The 17,009-nt window shown below is 40.0% G+C and overlaps 1 protein-coding gene across 1 annotated transcript in view; it reads left to right on the top strand.

The window, feature by feature from the left end:
• Positions 1 to 17,009, top strand: part of SNX24 (sorting nexin 24) — a 152,646-nt gene that overhangs the window by 74,857 nt on the left and 60,780 nt on the right. The window contains exons 2-3 of the mRNA XM_045565705.1: positions 4,989 to 5,072; positions 14,327 to 14,431. Of these exons, the coding sequence (XP_045421661.1) occupies positions 4,989 to 5,072; positions 14,327 to 14,431 (189 nt within the window). The remainder of the gene's footprint in view (positions 1 to 4,988; positions 5,073 to 14,326; positions 14,432 to 17,009) is intronic.

The following is a 17,009-nucleotide window of genomic DNA, read 5'->3' on the forward strand; positions in this document are numbered from 1 at the left end:
TGTAAACTACAACCTATATGGAAAGTAGTATGAAGATACCCCAACGATCTAAAAGTAGACCTACAATTTGATCCAGAAATTTCGTTACTAGGTATTTACCCAAAGGGAAAAAAAGACATTTTATAAAAAAGACACTTGCACTCAAATGTTTATAGCAGCACACTTCACAATTGCAAAGATGTGGAAACAACCCAAGTGCCCATTAATACGTGAGTGTATTAATAAAATGTGGTATATGTATACCATGGAGCACTACTCAGCCATAAAAAAATGGTGATCTAGTATCTTTTGTAACAACCTGGATGAAACTGAAAACCATTCTTCTTACTGAAGTATCAGATGAATACTCAATGTACCATAAATACTACATGTACTCAGTACTAAATTGGAAATAATCAATCAACACTTATGTGCACATATGGAAGTAAAACCAAGGGAAATCAAGTAGGTGGGAGGGAGGAGGAGGGGATGGGCAAATTCACACCTAACGTGTACAGTGCACACTAACTGGGTGAAGGGTACCCTTACAACTTTGACTCAAACTGTACAAAAGCAAATCATGTAACTAAAATGTGTGTACCCCCATAATATTCTGAAATATAAATAAATAATACTGTAAGTGATTTAATGTTCACCTTAAAATCCTAATTAGATAAATTATGATACAATAATACTATACATAAGAATATTATATACAATTATACCATACTTAGGAGTACTATGTAGCCGTTAAATAATGAGATACAGTATGTCACAATATACCAATAAATAAAGATGTCCAAGATGTATTAAATGAAAAAATAAAGTGGTGGAACTGTATGGTATGTCTCCAGTTGTGTAAGAAAATTAAGTAACTTCAATATACATTTGTACATACAGAGTTATATGTGTATAGACAATTTCTGAGAGGATATTTAAGTTACCTCTTGAGCTGGCAAGGACTTACACAAGTCTCTGATATAAGAGACAAACTTTTCAGTTTATATTCTTTTGTGCTTTTTGAATTTTTTTTTCATAACTACATATTATTTTTATAGTAAAAACCATACAAGCTAAGATTTGGAACCACAATGCAAGGAGATTCAGAAGGTGGGGAGGATACAGACCCTGCCAGGAAGAGGTAATATGCAGAAGCAGCCTTCTGCTCTACAGAGTTGTGTGCTTTTTATATAGACCTGTGTCTGGTTCTTCGGTGTCCCTGTTACCTTTCTCAGGGGAGTGAGGGGAGCACAGGCTTGAAGTAGCTGGGGACAAAGACCTCATGCCTCCTCTGCTTCCAAGTTCTGGGTTCCTGCAAAGTCCCTTTCAGAGGGCAGAAGCTTGAGAGAATGGATAGAAGATACCGTCATCACTCCAGGATTTTTCTGAGTTTCTCTCACTTCCAAGTGTTTAGTTTCCCAATGACTAGGACTATATATAAGGGGGGATCTGTTCACTGGGGGTCAGTATTGTGCAGTGGTCAAGAAGACAGATTCTGAGCCAAATTGATGGATTCAAAATGCAGCGCTGCCATGGTCAAATTACATAATCTCTCCATTTCCTTACTTAATCTCAGGTTCCTTACCTGCAAAGTGAGAGTAATAGTACCCATCTTATAGGTTTGCTGTGAGAATGAAGTGAGTCATAACTATGAGTGAGAGGTTGAAACAGTGCCTGCATATAATAATTGCTATGAAAGTCTTTTTGTTATCTTGCTATTATTGTTATCATTTGACTGGGAAGAATAAATACTTTTAAAATAATGATTAAAATTTTAACTGGCCTTAAAATTGTACATTTTTATTTTATACATAGTACTTTACATAGAACATATTTCTGTTAATTTAAAAACATAACTTTAAGTATATGTGCATTGAATCACTCTCATAAGCTTGGTTACTTATAGTATTTTTTTTGTTTTGTTTTTTGAGACAGAGTCTCATTCTGTTGCCCGGGCTAGAGTGAGTGCCGTGGCGTCAGCCTAGCTCACAGCAACCTCAAACTCCTGGGCTCAAAGCGATCCTTCTGCCTCAGCCTCCTGAGTAGCTGGGACTACAGTTGCACGCCACCACATGTGGCTAATTTTTTTCTATTTTTAGTTGTCTGGCTAATTTTTTTTCTATTTTTAGTAGAGACGGGGTCTTTCTCTTGCTCAGGCTGGTCTCAAACTCCTGAGCTCAAACGATCTTCCCTCCTCAGCCTCCCAGAGTGCTAGGATTACAGGTGTCAGGCCCAATGTCTTGAGAACCATTTTTCCCACATTATTTTTTGCAGTTATTTATCTAGTCAGTTGCTTCAAGTGAGAAGGTAATGGTAACTCCCTGTTAATCCATCTGGGCCACAAGTGCCTTAGGCTTTAACTTCAAAAAAATTTTTTTTAAAAAATAGGAGTAAAAACAGTCCTTGTTCACCCCTTGCCAGTATGAAATTCCAGAGGCGGCCGCACTGAACTCTTGCATTCCCTTGTCCCGGTGTCTCCCCCAGGTCCAGCTCCCCTCACCCTGCCCCACTCAGCGAGGCCTTCTCTGACCAGCTCTCTGCACCCTCTTCAGCTGCTGTATTGTTCGCCAAAGGACTGATGATTTCTGAAATCATGATATTTGCTCATGTTTTATAGTCAGCCTCCCTCACCGGATAGGATGCAAGCTCCACAAAGTCTGGGCTCTCATCTGTTGTGTGTTCACTGCCGAATCCCAGAGCCTGGAACAACTCCTGGGCATATCATAGGCCCTCAGTGAATATCTGTAGAATAAATAAACAAATGCATGCCAGATAGATACCGTGCTGAGTGCTTTACACTGTCCTGTGATGCCAGGTAGATAATAACTAGTTTGCAAAGAGAGCAAAGCAAGAAAGGGGACAACATATGTAAGAAACTCAGAAAGACTTAAAAAAAAAAAAAGAGGTCTGGTATGGTAGTCAGGAAAATAGGATTTATTAAACTGACTCCATTCCTTGCTTCACTTTGTCATGAAAATCCTTATTAACCAACTTCCTGTTCAAGATGTTTTCCTAAAATTTAGAAGAAAAAAGTCATAACGGTATTAGGTATACTGTGTACTTTTTCAGTAGTGACATAAATATTAGAATTAAAGTTTATTACAAACTTTCCCGTGTGTGTGTATGTGTGTATCCACCTTGCCCCTGCCCGCACTAGCCCTCACTGTGAATTCAGTGCTTGTGAAAATAGCTGTGCAACTTGGTAACGGAACCGTCGGGTCAGTAGACGGGATGATGTTCCGTGAAGCAGACTCTGTGTAACTTGGCTTATGCCTGGCCCTCAAGAGGGGACAATCTGAGGGGTGACCCAGTAGGTTGAGCCTTACTGAGTCTTCAGCCTTCTCCTGTTCTGTAGATTCTGTGGCAAATATGCCAATTTACGTGGTGGTTTTTGTGATGAAGCCTTAAGTAACTAGAGCCAGAACATAATTTCATTCATTTCATACAGCTCGGCAGGTGGAAACTACTTTCATTTCTGCCACATTGTCCTGATTTCAGTCTGGGACCAGACACTAAAAAGGGGGCTCTGTAGCCTATTAACCAAGCCCCTAAGTTAAAGCTGTGTTTGTGTTCTTGGAATATTTTCCTGATTTTATTTCTGGCAGGGTCTTTGAAGAATAATTTTCTTTGTTGAATTAGTAAACAGAATTAAAAAAAAATAGTGTACATATATTGGAGAGTTTGAAACATATGCATGTGTTTTTAGAAGAAAGTATTTTTACTAATTTAACAAAGAAAACTATTTATTTATGGGAATTTCTTGAACAAACAAAATGTTAGTAAAAATTTACCACTTAATAAAAGTGAATTTCTTAAACTGAGCCATACAACAGAAGATTTTGTTTCTGATTCAAAGAAGCACAAAAACGCAAACAGATTTTATGTTTGGTGACGTAATTCCTGGCTTTCTAAAACAGTCATATTTGCATATAAGGCAGAAATATAAACATAGGGATCTATTTTCATAATGAAAGTATGTGACTTTGTATCTCATATGCTAAATTTAAGTAGTTTTTTTTTTTAGGCTTAAAGTAAGCATACTTTAAGCACTCTTTAGTGTTATGTGACCTCACTGTAGTTTAGTTTAGGTTTTTTTTTTTTCCAGAAGGGCAATTGAAATAGAAAATTAGGCTTATCGAGTAATTGAACAATATTCCTTCATCTTGGTGTTTACAGACTCTCACTTAGCAAAACAAGGGTCAAATACAAACTCTTGGAATGACAGAGCACCTTCTCTTTAGTTCCTGCCAACCAACCCTCCCTACCCGACCTTAACATTGTATTTTCATGAGCATTTCACAATATTTCTCATCCCTCGTTCCCAGTCTTGACCCACTGACCCAAGAATCAAGAAAATGTCATGTTAGTGCCTACTAATTAGTGCACCCAGAGAGCCTTTTCATCTGGCCTTTCAACCTTCTGGAGGTAGGAGCACAAGCTGTCATTCATATCATGCAGGGAAAATGAGCCTTTACTACATTTTTCCCTGTTTTGCAAACAGCAGAATAAGCCCAGCTGAGACTGGAGATGAATATGCAGGTTAGGAAGAAATTAACCTAAAATGCACTACTGTTTGCATGATTGTCTTTTAGATGACATAGTACTGCCTTCGTTGAAATGCCCATAATGGAGCGCTGGGTGCCTGAGATTTTTACCCGAGTGGTGCTGTTGCATCTCACTTTTATTTCAATACCATCATATTTATTTGGTGAAATCATTTTAAGCAAAAAATATTTTCTGGTTAACATATTAAGTAGCATTTTAATGGATTCCAGTTTCCCTTGTTTTTAGACACGTTTTTAGAGAATACTGTAGTTTGTTAGTGAGTGTTTGGTTGGAGTGCTCATTAATCAGTGCTGTTGGGCCAGGGTCTCCTGAGCCTTCTGGGTTTTGGGGGAATCAGCTACTGTAATTAAAGGGATGAAATATATCATGGTCACAAACTTACCAGATCAGACAATTGAAGGTTTTGGACTAGTAAAATTAATCTTTTTAATTTTTTCCTCTAGGTGTTTAAGATAGAAGTGCTAATGAATGGAAGAAAACACTTTGTTGAAAAAAGGTACAGCGAATTTCATGCTTTGCACAAAAAGGTAACCTTTTTCTTTTCTTTCCTTTTCTCTATATAGCAGATGGCATAACATTAAGGCTCTTCTGTGGTTCTAAGTGTTAATATTTCTTATGTATATACAGTTTCTTTTATCATGAAACAAATTTCCTTTTAAAATAAATTACTCAGTCCCTTAAAGGTATGCTTTTTGAGTAGGTGAGTTTTCTTTTAAGATTGTCTATTCCTCATTTGTAAAGTGAGTATCAAAAAAAATAAAGATTTGCATATAAAAATCTGAGGCTGCAAGCTGTTTGCAGTATGCTGCATTGGATGTTATAGGTTCAGATAGAGTAAGACCCAGGCCCTATTTTGTCTGTGAAATATACTTAATGTTTTTTTACAAAAAGGAAAAAAAAGCAAATGATCATTTTATAGGAAAAAATTTATTAAATTCAACTTATACTTACATGGACCTAGAAAAGATCGTATATATGTACATGTGTATTCAACGACTGGGAACACATGGAAAGAGGCTCATAGCCTTCTTTTGAATTGTAAAGGGCCACTTTACAAAACTGATGTTTCAATTCCTGATCCACTTCATTTAAAGCCTTAGATAAAAGAAACAGAAATGCAAAAGGAAAAGCTGAGTTTGGGGAGGAGAAAAGATCAGTAACGAATAAGTGAATGAATACTTTTTTATTTTCTACCCAAATTTAATTTTTTGCAGGTGATAAATTATTATTGAGATCCTGAAATTATCTTAATAACTAGAAATGCCTCATGAGATTGCCCAGAAAATCATTATGTATCAGCCAGTATAATTTTACCATTTTTCTTTCATATATATAATGAATTCTGTATGTACATGTGCATATGTATACATACACATACATGAAATATATGTACACACACAGTGTATGACAATTCAATTTCTTCACTTCGTTAGGTAAGAAGTTAGATGGTTAGATATTAAGTATGTTAAGTATGTTAAGAAAGTGTCTATTTCAATTTCATTAAAAACTTCTTAAATTTTCTGGGAAATGTCAGTGCATAAATGATGTGATAGTGTGCTAACTCTGTATTAAAATTTTTTTAACATTTTTAAAAATTAAGCTGTCTCACTTTTTTTTAGTCAAGAGAATAGAGAATTGAGTATAAATTTTAACAGGGTATTATTGAGAGATTATCAAGACTATTTCCCTCTATTTTCTTCTAAAGAGGGCTGGCCCTAAGTTATCTGCACACTGTTCGTTAGGATGGCACGGGATAATTCACATTAGTTCTCCAATTAGCATTTTGTTAAGTCCAGGTTACTTGCAAAAGAAACAATACAGGTGAGTACAGTTTAGACCAGGTATTGCCAGTAGACTTTACAAAAGCACCACTTCTGGGGGCCTCAAAGAGAAACAAACCCAGAATCTGGGTCTCACTCACTTCCTTCTTGTGGAATTCTGTTTTTGTTTGTGTGTTTTTTGAGGAAACAGATTCTAGAGAGGTCTCTGTCATGCACATGATGAAATAAGTCCCTACGCCTGAGATTAAAGCCAGAGCTCCCCTCCTGGCCCAGCCGCTGCTGGCCAGGCTGGACTAGGCAGCCTGTCACGTGCAGGCCCCTTCCTAACTGCCCGGGTCAGCACCCAGCACTCCATGACCCCGACACAGCTCAGCTGTCCTCTCCAGGTACTCGGGGACCAACTCCACTCGAGGCACAGCTGGGTGACTGCCAATTAGGCCCGCCCTGAGCCGCCCAAGCTTCTTGAGTGGAGGCTCCTTCGCCCCGTCCTCTCTAACACGATTTGTTTCCTCCTGCAGAAGAGGACCCTCTCCCCAGTGATCATAGGCAGTTCCTAGATATTCGTGGTCAGGAAAAATTCCTAGATCTTCTGGGACTCGCTCTTCTCTCAATTTTGGCAGTTCTATTAATAATATTAGCTAGTCTTGTAGTTATATAATGAGGCCTACCAGAGTTAATAAAGTAGAAATTCTCAAATCTCTCAATTTTGCATATTTTTAGCAGCCTTGTTAAAATGTTAGAGACATCTTTACAGGGTCATGGAGATAAAAATAGCTTTGTGGGGCGGAGTTTTAGTGGGGATACACTATCTGATCTTACGTATTACAGAGGGGAAGCTTGAAGTCTTTTTCACTTGCCCATTGTGATTGTATTAGAGTTGACAAAAAGGTAAGTCTAAAAGGCAGTTAAATGCAATTACATACAAGTAATGGTAAGAATAAACAAAAATTGGTAATCATGACTGTAAAATCGTGTGCTAAGAAGGATTAAAACAGGTAAAAATGTAATCAGAATACACAAGCTTCACTGATTGCTGCTGCCGCATTGTGCAACTTTATTCTTTCATTGCAATTTTGGTATCTTCAATTTCCATATTTGAATTTTGTGACATGCTTTGAATGTTATATTTTAGCATAAAATATTTTCCCTTTAAGTGTAGTTTAATCTATTATCATTTAATTTTCTTGAAATACTCAACTGTCTTACCCCTCCAAAAATTATATTTGTTTATTTAGCAAGCATATATGTTGCCTTATTGTTGTTTTAAGACAGGATCTTGCTCTGTCACCTGGGCTAGGGTGCAGTGGCACGATCATAGCTCACTGCAACCTTGAACTCTGGGCTCAAGCCATCCTCCAGCCTCAGCCTCCCGAGTAGCTGAGATCATAGATTACATCACTGTTCCTGGCTAATTTTTTTATTTTTTATTGTCGTAGAGACATGGTCTCACTATGTTGCCCAGGTTGGTCAAGAACTCCTGGCCTCAAGCTATCCTCCTGCCTGAGCCTCCCAAAGTGTCGGGATTATAGGCGTGAGCCACCACGCCTCCCCTACCTTGTTTTAATTGGTATTTCTTAAGTTTCTTTAGGAGTTGTAATCCCTTTTTTTTGAATTATCTATTTATGTGCTTTCTCATTTATCTGCTGGGGTCTTGGTTATTTTTACTTATTAGTTTGTGTGGCCTGTTAATGAAATATTAGCCAATTGCTGAAAGTGTTTTTTACCAAAGACCTTTTTATTTTGGTTATGGTATTTATTTTAATTTATAAAAGTTTTAAATTTTTATGTTGCCTAATATGTCAATTTTTACCCTTTCAGATTTTTTCTAAAATTAGTCATTTCTTCGAGAGTTGTGATGAGTATTTGATTCCATTTTCTTTTAGTTTTTCTAGATTGGTCTTTTTTAAAGTGTGAACGTTGAGGGCAGATTCCTGGGCACCCCCTCAGACATACTGAATCAGAATCTTTGTGATAGAGCCCGGATGCTGTTAATGTCGGTTGAAATTTGGGAATTCCTCTTGTGTGGTTATATTTTTAAAGGCATCACTTAGACATGCCCCTTGCCACCCATCCCCCTCACACACTCTGAAGCCACAAGGCTTAGAACCATGCATGTGCATCTCAAGGTTTTAAACCTTGAAGGTCCCTTTACCTTTCTGTGACCCTGCTTTATCCAGAATGTCACTAAGTCCTGTTGATTTATTTTTCCAAATTTCTATAGTATGCACCACTTTTCATTTTCTGCTCCTACCGTCCCAGTCCAGATCTTACCACTTTGTGTTGGTGGTGCTTTAACCATTTCGGATTCCTATCTTCTTATCTGTTCTCTGCTGCAGACAGGTTTTCCTAAAGCACCATTTTCATCTTCACTCAAATACACTGAACTAGGTTTTTGTTGTCTCCCACGTCATAGACATTGACTCCCAAGGCCAATAATCTTAAACCCTGTATTAGTTTCCTATTGCTGCTGTAACGAATCACCAAAAACCTAGTGGCTTCAAACAACACAGATTTATTATCTTGCTTGAACTGGGTCAGTGGGGCAGTGTTGCTTCTGGGGGACTCTAGGAGAGGATCTGTGTCCTTGCCTTCTCCGGGGTCTAGGGGCTGCCCGCGTTCTGCGACTCACGGCCCTCCTCCATCTTCAAAGGCAGCAGTCACCTCACTGCACCCTCTGCCTCCATCCTAACATCTGTCATCACATGTCCTTCTTCCCCCTGGGATGACACTGGGCCCATCTAGATAATCCAGGATAATCCCCCATCTCAAGATCCTTAATTTAATCACATCTGCAAAGCCCCTTTCCCAGGTAAGCTGATAGAGATTCAGGGGATGGGGATTTGAACATCTTTGAAGGAACCATTATTCTATGTACTACTAACCCCTTTACTGGCCGACCTTATATCTCACTGCTTTTGCTAAGAAATCTTCAGTGACAGCCGAGCCAGTCTCCCCCCGGACCCCATTACATGCTGTGAAAATCACTGCCCGTCTGCCTCTGCCGTGCTCAGTGCCCTTCCCTGTGTGCACTGGTCTGTTCCAGCCAAACCAAGACATTTATTTCAAGTTCTCTTTCTTCTGTGTTAGCTCCCTCTACTCCCTAATCTTTTTGTTCCTGGACCTCCTATTCCATTTAGAATAGAGATCTCTACTTGGACGTTAGAGGTAATTTAAGAGGTAATTTAAGGTCTCTACTTGGACATTTAAGAGGTAATTGCACTTTAGTTATCCCTAAATTTTGTCTAATTAGAAGAGACTTTTTTTTAAGTAGGGACCATGTCTTATCTCTTGTAACATCTTCCACACTGTTAGCGTGTGAAGCGCCTGTTAAACTTTATTAAATAAATATTTGGCAAATGGGATATTTGGAGAACATGATGCATATTTATGAATTACTGCAGGAACATTTTGTTTGGGAAGAAGAGTTTCTATTGTGGGGGGTTTACATTCACTGTGAAGCGTGACCCCGGCTTACACTTGCCCTCATTTCTTTGTAGCTTCTGCCCTGCTGGTACAAGGTGGGAAAGACACCACCACCACACCGAAACAAAACAACCCCCGTCCTGCCCCTTGTGACAGCTCAGGCAGGGCTCTGGGGACAGGGTGAGCCTCCAGGCTCGGAAGTGCCTCCCCTGTGCTCCAGCCGCCCCGTCCACGCCCCACTACGGCTAAATAATCTACCATTTGAAATGGTGGTGCTTGAAAAGAGCTTTACTTTCCTGGGCCCAAACTCACATGTCTGGGCAGAAAAACCTTCCGTGCGTTGCAGACTGCTGAGCATATTTTATTTTACATGCCGTCCCAGCTGTTTTGTGTCAACCGCAGCCCACCCGTTTATTCACAAAGGTTTCAGGCAGTGATGGTGCTGGTTCAGGTTTAAATTAACTGTCCTCACTTTTGTTATTGCCTACTTTGGGCTTGAGGAAAATATTTCATTGTCTTATGTTTAGTTCAATGAAGTACACATTTCAGAAGAACCAAAAAACTGCCATATGGTGTCAAAGCAATAGTGCAGCACCCTGTGCAGGGTCTCTGAAGGGGACCCTGAGGAAACAGGGGTGACAGAACGGAGGAAAAGATTAGATTTTACCCCAAATGTCCCCTACTTCTTTAACCTTTTTTTTTCTTTTTCATTCTTTTTATTCATGTGCTTGAGAAAAGTATTTCTGATCCTTTCTGTGGAAGACGGCTGCCATGACCACTGTATGTGATGACAGGTCTATGTGGAGTTATGTTCTGTGTAAATTCTCTTAGCAGTATAAAAAGGAAAGGGAGTGGTCACACCAGGAAAAGGGGATTGTGTCTGTGGTATCGTGGGATCTGCTACTTATCTGCATGGATCAGAAAGGCCGTTTGCCTGGACACAGCGTGGCCAGGACAGTTAATCACCGGAGGAAGCAGCAGAGGAGTATTTATCTTGCCAGCAGCTGAGTCTTACTGGAAACAGATTGTCTTGGGTTTGTCTCTCATCTAAAGCAATTCATTACTCACCTACAAATGCTGTCACGGACTCTACCAGCTATGACGATCCGCTTCCTTGGTACTCCTGACATAAATAAAAAGGAAAAACGTTTTCGGTGCTGTATCTTCAAGGTTTTTTTTTTTTTAAAAAAAGAAAGATAATGGAGTTGATTTTCTATTCTGAAATATATGTTATGATTCAATAATTTTAAAGCAAGTTAGGTTATGTTTAAATGGAAACTTAATAAGCTTATTACCAAAGAATAACTTAGCATTTTGGCCTTGTTCCTGTTGAGAAATACCTCCAGCAGTGTAGAGATGAGATATATATTTACTCCTTTTCAGGCAATCATGAATTCCCCTCCTCCTCTCTCTTGCATTGCCAATTTCCCCCTCAATACTGACTCAGTCTCATCCATCAACGAGCCTGTTACAGTAGTTCCTGTTTAACAAAGTAAAGCCCACGTTGGCCCCGTGCTTCCCTTCCATGTTCGTCCCATTGCACTCCTCTTTTAGTAGAATTCCTTCATAGAAGGGCCTCTGCTTCCCCGCTCCCCTTCTCTTTGTACCCCCGTTACTGACTTCCCGTCCTCACCTGATCACGCCGCCTTCTTGAAACACTTTCCTCACAGAAGTTCCTTTCCATGCCTTCCTCACTGACTGCCCCGTTTCTCCTCCCTGCCTGTCAGAGTTGGATGTCTCGGACCCTGGCCCACGTATTAGTTGTCTACTGCAGCCTAACGAATTACCACAAACGTATCAGCTAAAAACAACATATTTATAACCTCCGAGTTTCTGTGGGTCAGGAGTCTGGGCACAGGTTTACTGGTTTTCTGCCCAGGGTCTCACCTGGCTGAAATCAAGGTGTCTGCCAAGGCTGGGATGTCATCTGAGGCTCGGGGTCCTCCTCCACACTCATTCAGGCAGAATCCAGTAGCTTGCAGTTGCAGGACTGAGGTCCCTTTTTCTTGCCAACTGGAGGCCCGGGGCAGCTCTCAGGTCCTGGCCGTGTGGCCCTCTGGTTGCATGACAGCTTACTTCTTCAAAGCCGGCAGTCTGCTAGGACTAAGTCGTATATAACACAACATAACCGTGGGAGTGGCCATCCCACCATGTTCTCAGGTCCTGCCCATGCTCTAGAGGGGGAGATTACATAGGGCACATACCCCAGGAGACCATTTTGGGATTCTGCCTACCACAGCCCTTCTCCATCCATACCTAAATCCCAGTGTCACCTCCTCTAGTTCTATGGCTCTAAATACCACTTATTATATTCTGACTCCCAGATTTGCAGACTCATATCCAACTGCCTACCCACCATCTCCACTTGGATGCCTGTTGGGCATCTCTGACTTAAAATCCTCAGAACAGAACAATTGATTTCCTTATGTTAGGGCTCTCTTTGGTTGCATATAATAGACACTTAACTAGGTTTCTTAAGTAAGAGATTTATTACTCACATTACAGGAAAACTAAAGGCAGGCAGTCCAAGGTGTTGCTGCAATCTCACAACATCCATGTTCCAGACTCCTCCTGTCTTCCTGCTTCACCATCCTCACCTTAGCAGGTGATATTCACCCTTCTGGTTACAACATAGTTGCCATCCCTGGAGGCATTGTTTCCGCATTTCTGGCAGGAAAAAGAGTTGTTTTGTTTTTTTTTTTTTTTTTTTTTTTTTTTGGAAAACAGGAGCCCTACCCAGTATACTTGTATTACATTTCATTAACTCTGTCACGTGGTCACCCTAATTACAAGGGAACTTGGAAAACCAAGCTTTTTAGCTCAGCATGTTGGCCCTCTGAATAACATTGGAATTTTGCAGGGGGTTCTCCAAGAAAAAGGAGGGAATGAATATTGGGTAGGCAGCTACCAGTGCCAGCCACATCCATTATTCATGTGGGATTAGATTTGGCTGCAAGTGACTCTAAAACCAAAATAATGGTGACATTAACAGGTACAACTTTGGTCCTCTCTCACATAAATGTCTAGGGCTGGTGTGGCACTTTCATGATCATCAGGGACCCAGGCTCTTGTTGCTTTGCCATCTTTACCGTGAGGTTTCTACCTCAGGGACAAGGGTGGCTGCTGCAGCTCCAGCCATTTCACAGGCTCCTTTTTCTTCATGATGTATGACAAATTTCAGCCTAGCATGGTTAATGGTGAATGTATTCTTATGTATGGGAAGAATCTCTTATTACAGATTTGGCTGCCCAGGTTTCATTGTGTGCATTTTCTTATTGTTATGCTGTTTCTTTGCATCTGTAGTAAAGGAGCAACCTTGGTAGGTTTTTCCAAGTTTTAATTAGAACATTAAGATTCATTCCATTTTTAGGGTCCCTGTATTACTTTGCTGTTGCTGCTGTAATAAATTACCTTAAACTTAGCGGCTTTAAAAAACACAAATTTATTATCTTATACTTCTTGAGGTCCCAAGTCCAAAATGAGTTTGGGCTAAAATCGAGGTGTCACCAGGGCTGTGTTCTTCCTGGAGGCCCTAGGGCAGAATCCATTCCCTTCCCTTTCCAGCTTCGAGGAACTTGCCTTCCTCCTTTGTCAAAGTCAGAGTCTTCTGATCTCTAACTCTGACCCTGCTGCCTCCCTCTTCTAAGGATCCTTGTGATTACATGCAGCCCATCTGGATAATCCAGTATAATCTCCCCATTTTAAGATCACTAATTTAATCAAATCTGCAAAGTCCCTTTTGGCATGTAAGGAAACATTCACAGGTTTAGGATTTGGACATCTTTGGGTGAGGGAGATTATTCTGCCTACCACAGGCAGCTCTAGTTTAACTTCCAATAGAATTTTTCTTTTGTCCCCTAAAACTACTGCCAGGAAAGGCCTAGCTAAGAGCCATCATTCTGTTTTCATGAACAGAATTTGAACCTAAACCGGGTGTATGGTGCATGACTGAAGTCCCAGCCACTGGGGAGGCTGAGGCATGAGTGATCACTTGAGCCCAGGAGTTCGAGGTTGCAGTGACCCATGATGACGCCACTGCACTCTAGCCAGGACAATAGAGCAAGCCTAATTGTTAGGAACGTTGGAAAGACTGGCCTCTATGATTTTTAGCTCCCTTTCCAAATGATGTGGTCTTGTTCATATGGCATTTCTAGGGACAATGGTTATGAACAATAACATTTTGTTTTGCTTTCTGGGAAAAATATGTAGAAAGACTTTTTATCATAAAAGTACTTACTCCAAGCAAAATTTTGTTGTGTTAATTGATTTTTGAAACTGAATTTACTTTCTTTTTAATTCATTTACTGGACTTTTTATTTTTTGGGGAAAAATAATTACAATCTAAAATATCCACAATAACATCTACCAAAACATAAAACCCTTATCTTGAAACCTGAACGATTAGGACACTTAAATAAATAATTTTTTGACAAAATTTTGGTATAATTATATTTTCCTCTATTTTTTATTGGAGACAAGAGTGGTTCACTTTCTTTTATTGGCCTTTTTTTCCCAAATAATGTCATAATAATTAACAGATATCTCTGGTTTTTTTTTTCCTGTTATTGTCTTTATAGCTTAAGAAATGTATAAAAACTCCAGAAATCCCTTCTAAACATGTTAGGAACTGGGTCCCAAAAGTGTTGGAACAACGACGACAAGGTTTGGAAACATATTTACAGGTAAGATATGTTTAGATCCCCAATTAATATAATGTAGCTTAAATAATTATGTGTCTGGTTTTTCTCAGGCTGTATGGGTATGATGCAAAATATATCATTTAGGCAAAGATTCTAAATTAAAGGAAGTTCAAAATTATAAATATGTCGCTATCTGGTTCTTTTAGCTTTAATTAGTTTCTATTTAAAATTGGTTGTATGCATTGGGTGAGTGAAATTTTATTACAAAGGTGAAAACTGGCGTAGAGAGAATCTGTCCATTTTTTAATCCAGCTCTACAGATTACTTTGTTTTTATTTTTTGTTTTCCCTCCAGGACTTTGCTTCCTCATAGCAATCCCAGCCTTTAGGTTTTGGGTTTGGGGGTGCTGGTTGGAGTGCGGCGAGAAACTGAATTTTCAGTGGGCCTGGCTAGTGTATCTATGGAATCAAATTGAAAATGAGTGTATACAAATTGCCTGTGATGAAGCGCCAACTTCTTTGAAAATGTGTTTAGAAAGAATGCATTAGGATGCTCTTTTCTGCAGCGGAGAGGAGCAGGCAGCGCTGTCTGAGATGAGACAAAGGCAGTCTCTCCACCAAGTGACAGAAAAAGCGAAAGGAAAAGGTTGAGCAGTATCAGCTTCTCTGAGTTTTAAAACAAAAAGGCCTAGGAGCCTCCGGTGAATATTCATGGTCGTCATTAAGGACAAAGAGCACTGTGCAGGGCAGGTGCTGGGACAGGGTGGCCTTGCGGCGGGTGGGGGGTGCACTCGAGCATCTGAGTCCCTTGAGAGGTGATGCATGAGCGGGGGAACCTTGGGTCTCAAAGAAGAGCTGGACCGCACCTGAGAGTTCTGACTTCGTGCCTGACCCCTCTAAGACACGTTACAGCCAAGAACTCGGCCGCCGTGGCTGTGTTCTCCCCTTGGTATCTCCGCAGCCCCTCTAAGCGTTAACCCGGGTGGATTCTGTGTAGGAGGGAAGCTAGGGACCCTGTGGAGCCACTGTGCCCTTTCCTACAGAGCTCTCAGTGCCCGAATCTCTGGGGATTAAAGCTGAGGAGAGGCTGACTGCTAGGCTGTGCTTGGTGACAGATTCTGAGGACTCGCAGTAGAAAGATGCCAGAGGCTGCTGCCGGCCTCCTGCAGTTGTCCAGTCTTTCCGCTGCTCAAACGGGACCGCTGACGGCCGGAGGCCCCTGAGACGTCTGAGGAGGGCTCTCTCTGCTCTTTGTGCTCTTCTGCTTTTGGGCTTGGTGGAAGAATCCTTCCCTGCCTGTCCCCGGGGCTCAGAGCTTGAAGGAAACGGAGATCACAAACCACAGGAGCGTGTGTGGCCTCGGTTTTTGAGACTCTGTAAGAAGAGCTATGACACTTCCATAGCCTCAGGCAACACTGCAGAGCAAAACACAAACTGGAAAACCAAAAAATGAGGCTTTAGAAATTGTACCCAAAGGACAAAAATGTATGTTCTCTATAATTACATGGAATAGGTAAACAATGCATTTTTATTTGTAAGCCAGATTTTCCACAGATATTGTATATCTTCAGGCTTTAGTTCTGAATAAAGCTTCACTCTCTTCCCCTCATTGTATTTGACACATGACTTCCATTACTACTCAGTGTAAACATTTTAAATTGTTTGTACTTTGGATATAAATATGTGCATAAAATCATCTGGCACAGAGAGGAGTTTAGAGTGACACTCCAATTGAGCTTAGAATTTTCTATTCTCAGAACTGGAGCTTGAACGAGGTGGGTGAAGGGCCGAGAGGGCTTCCTTCCTGTTGTGCATTTAGTAGTCAATTTGTTGTCACTTAATTCCCCGAGGAGCTCAAGGGAGCTTTCCCTTCTCCCTTTTCCACCTGATTCTATTTGCAGACAATAGGAGCTAGGTGGAACTAGTGTGGAAATGCCACGGTACAAATAATAGCCTTGCAGCATTGTGGCTAGGTTCTAATCAGTGAATTTATAATACCTTCAAAAACTTTTTCCAGCTTAGAAATTTCCAAATGGTCATTTTCACACATTGTAACAATATGTTAATAGCAACTACAGCTAATGCTATTTAGTATTACTTGCCTGGAGATTTTTTTTTTTTAAAAAAAGGTAGTATGGAGGCTCCATGAGTGAGTTTTTATTTTTTAAGTATATTTCTGAAGCATTATTGCTTTCCTACTTAAATTTCCAAATGATTTTGGTTTGAAGCAAATTCTAAAACAAAATTTACTATATGTCTAAGTAACTACAGCATCTTAGAATCCAAATCTAGAAATAACCAAGAAGAGAATAAAAGTTACACTTTGCATTTGAGTAATTTGAACTATGGCAGTCCACCTGATGAACAGTGAACTTTAATTTCATTTCTAGGATCATTTTCTACTTGTTGAATAGGAAATCAAGTAGCTGTTACTTGTCATGTTTTCTTATCTTCTCCTCCTTAGATAATACACCCCAGGAAAACTCCCTGAGGTTTAATGAATGAGGGAATTGATCATCTATAAAGGTGGCATTAAGCAAAACATCTTTTTGCATGAATGGAAGGAAATTAATTGGTTTTCATCCCAACAAAATGTCTATGCCAAATAAAGATTTTTTTCT

The sequence above is a fragment of the Lemur catta genome, chromosome 12 (genome assembly GCF_020740605.2).
Source record: "Lemur catta isolate mLemCat1 chromosome 12, mLemCat1.pri, whole genome shotgun sequence".
Lineage (NCBI taxonomy): Eukaryota > Metazoa > Chordata > Mammalia > Primates > Lemuridae > Lemur > Lemur catta.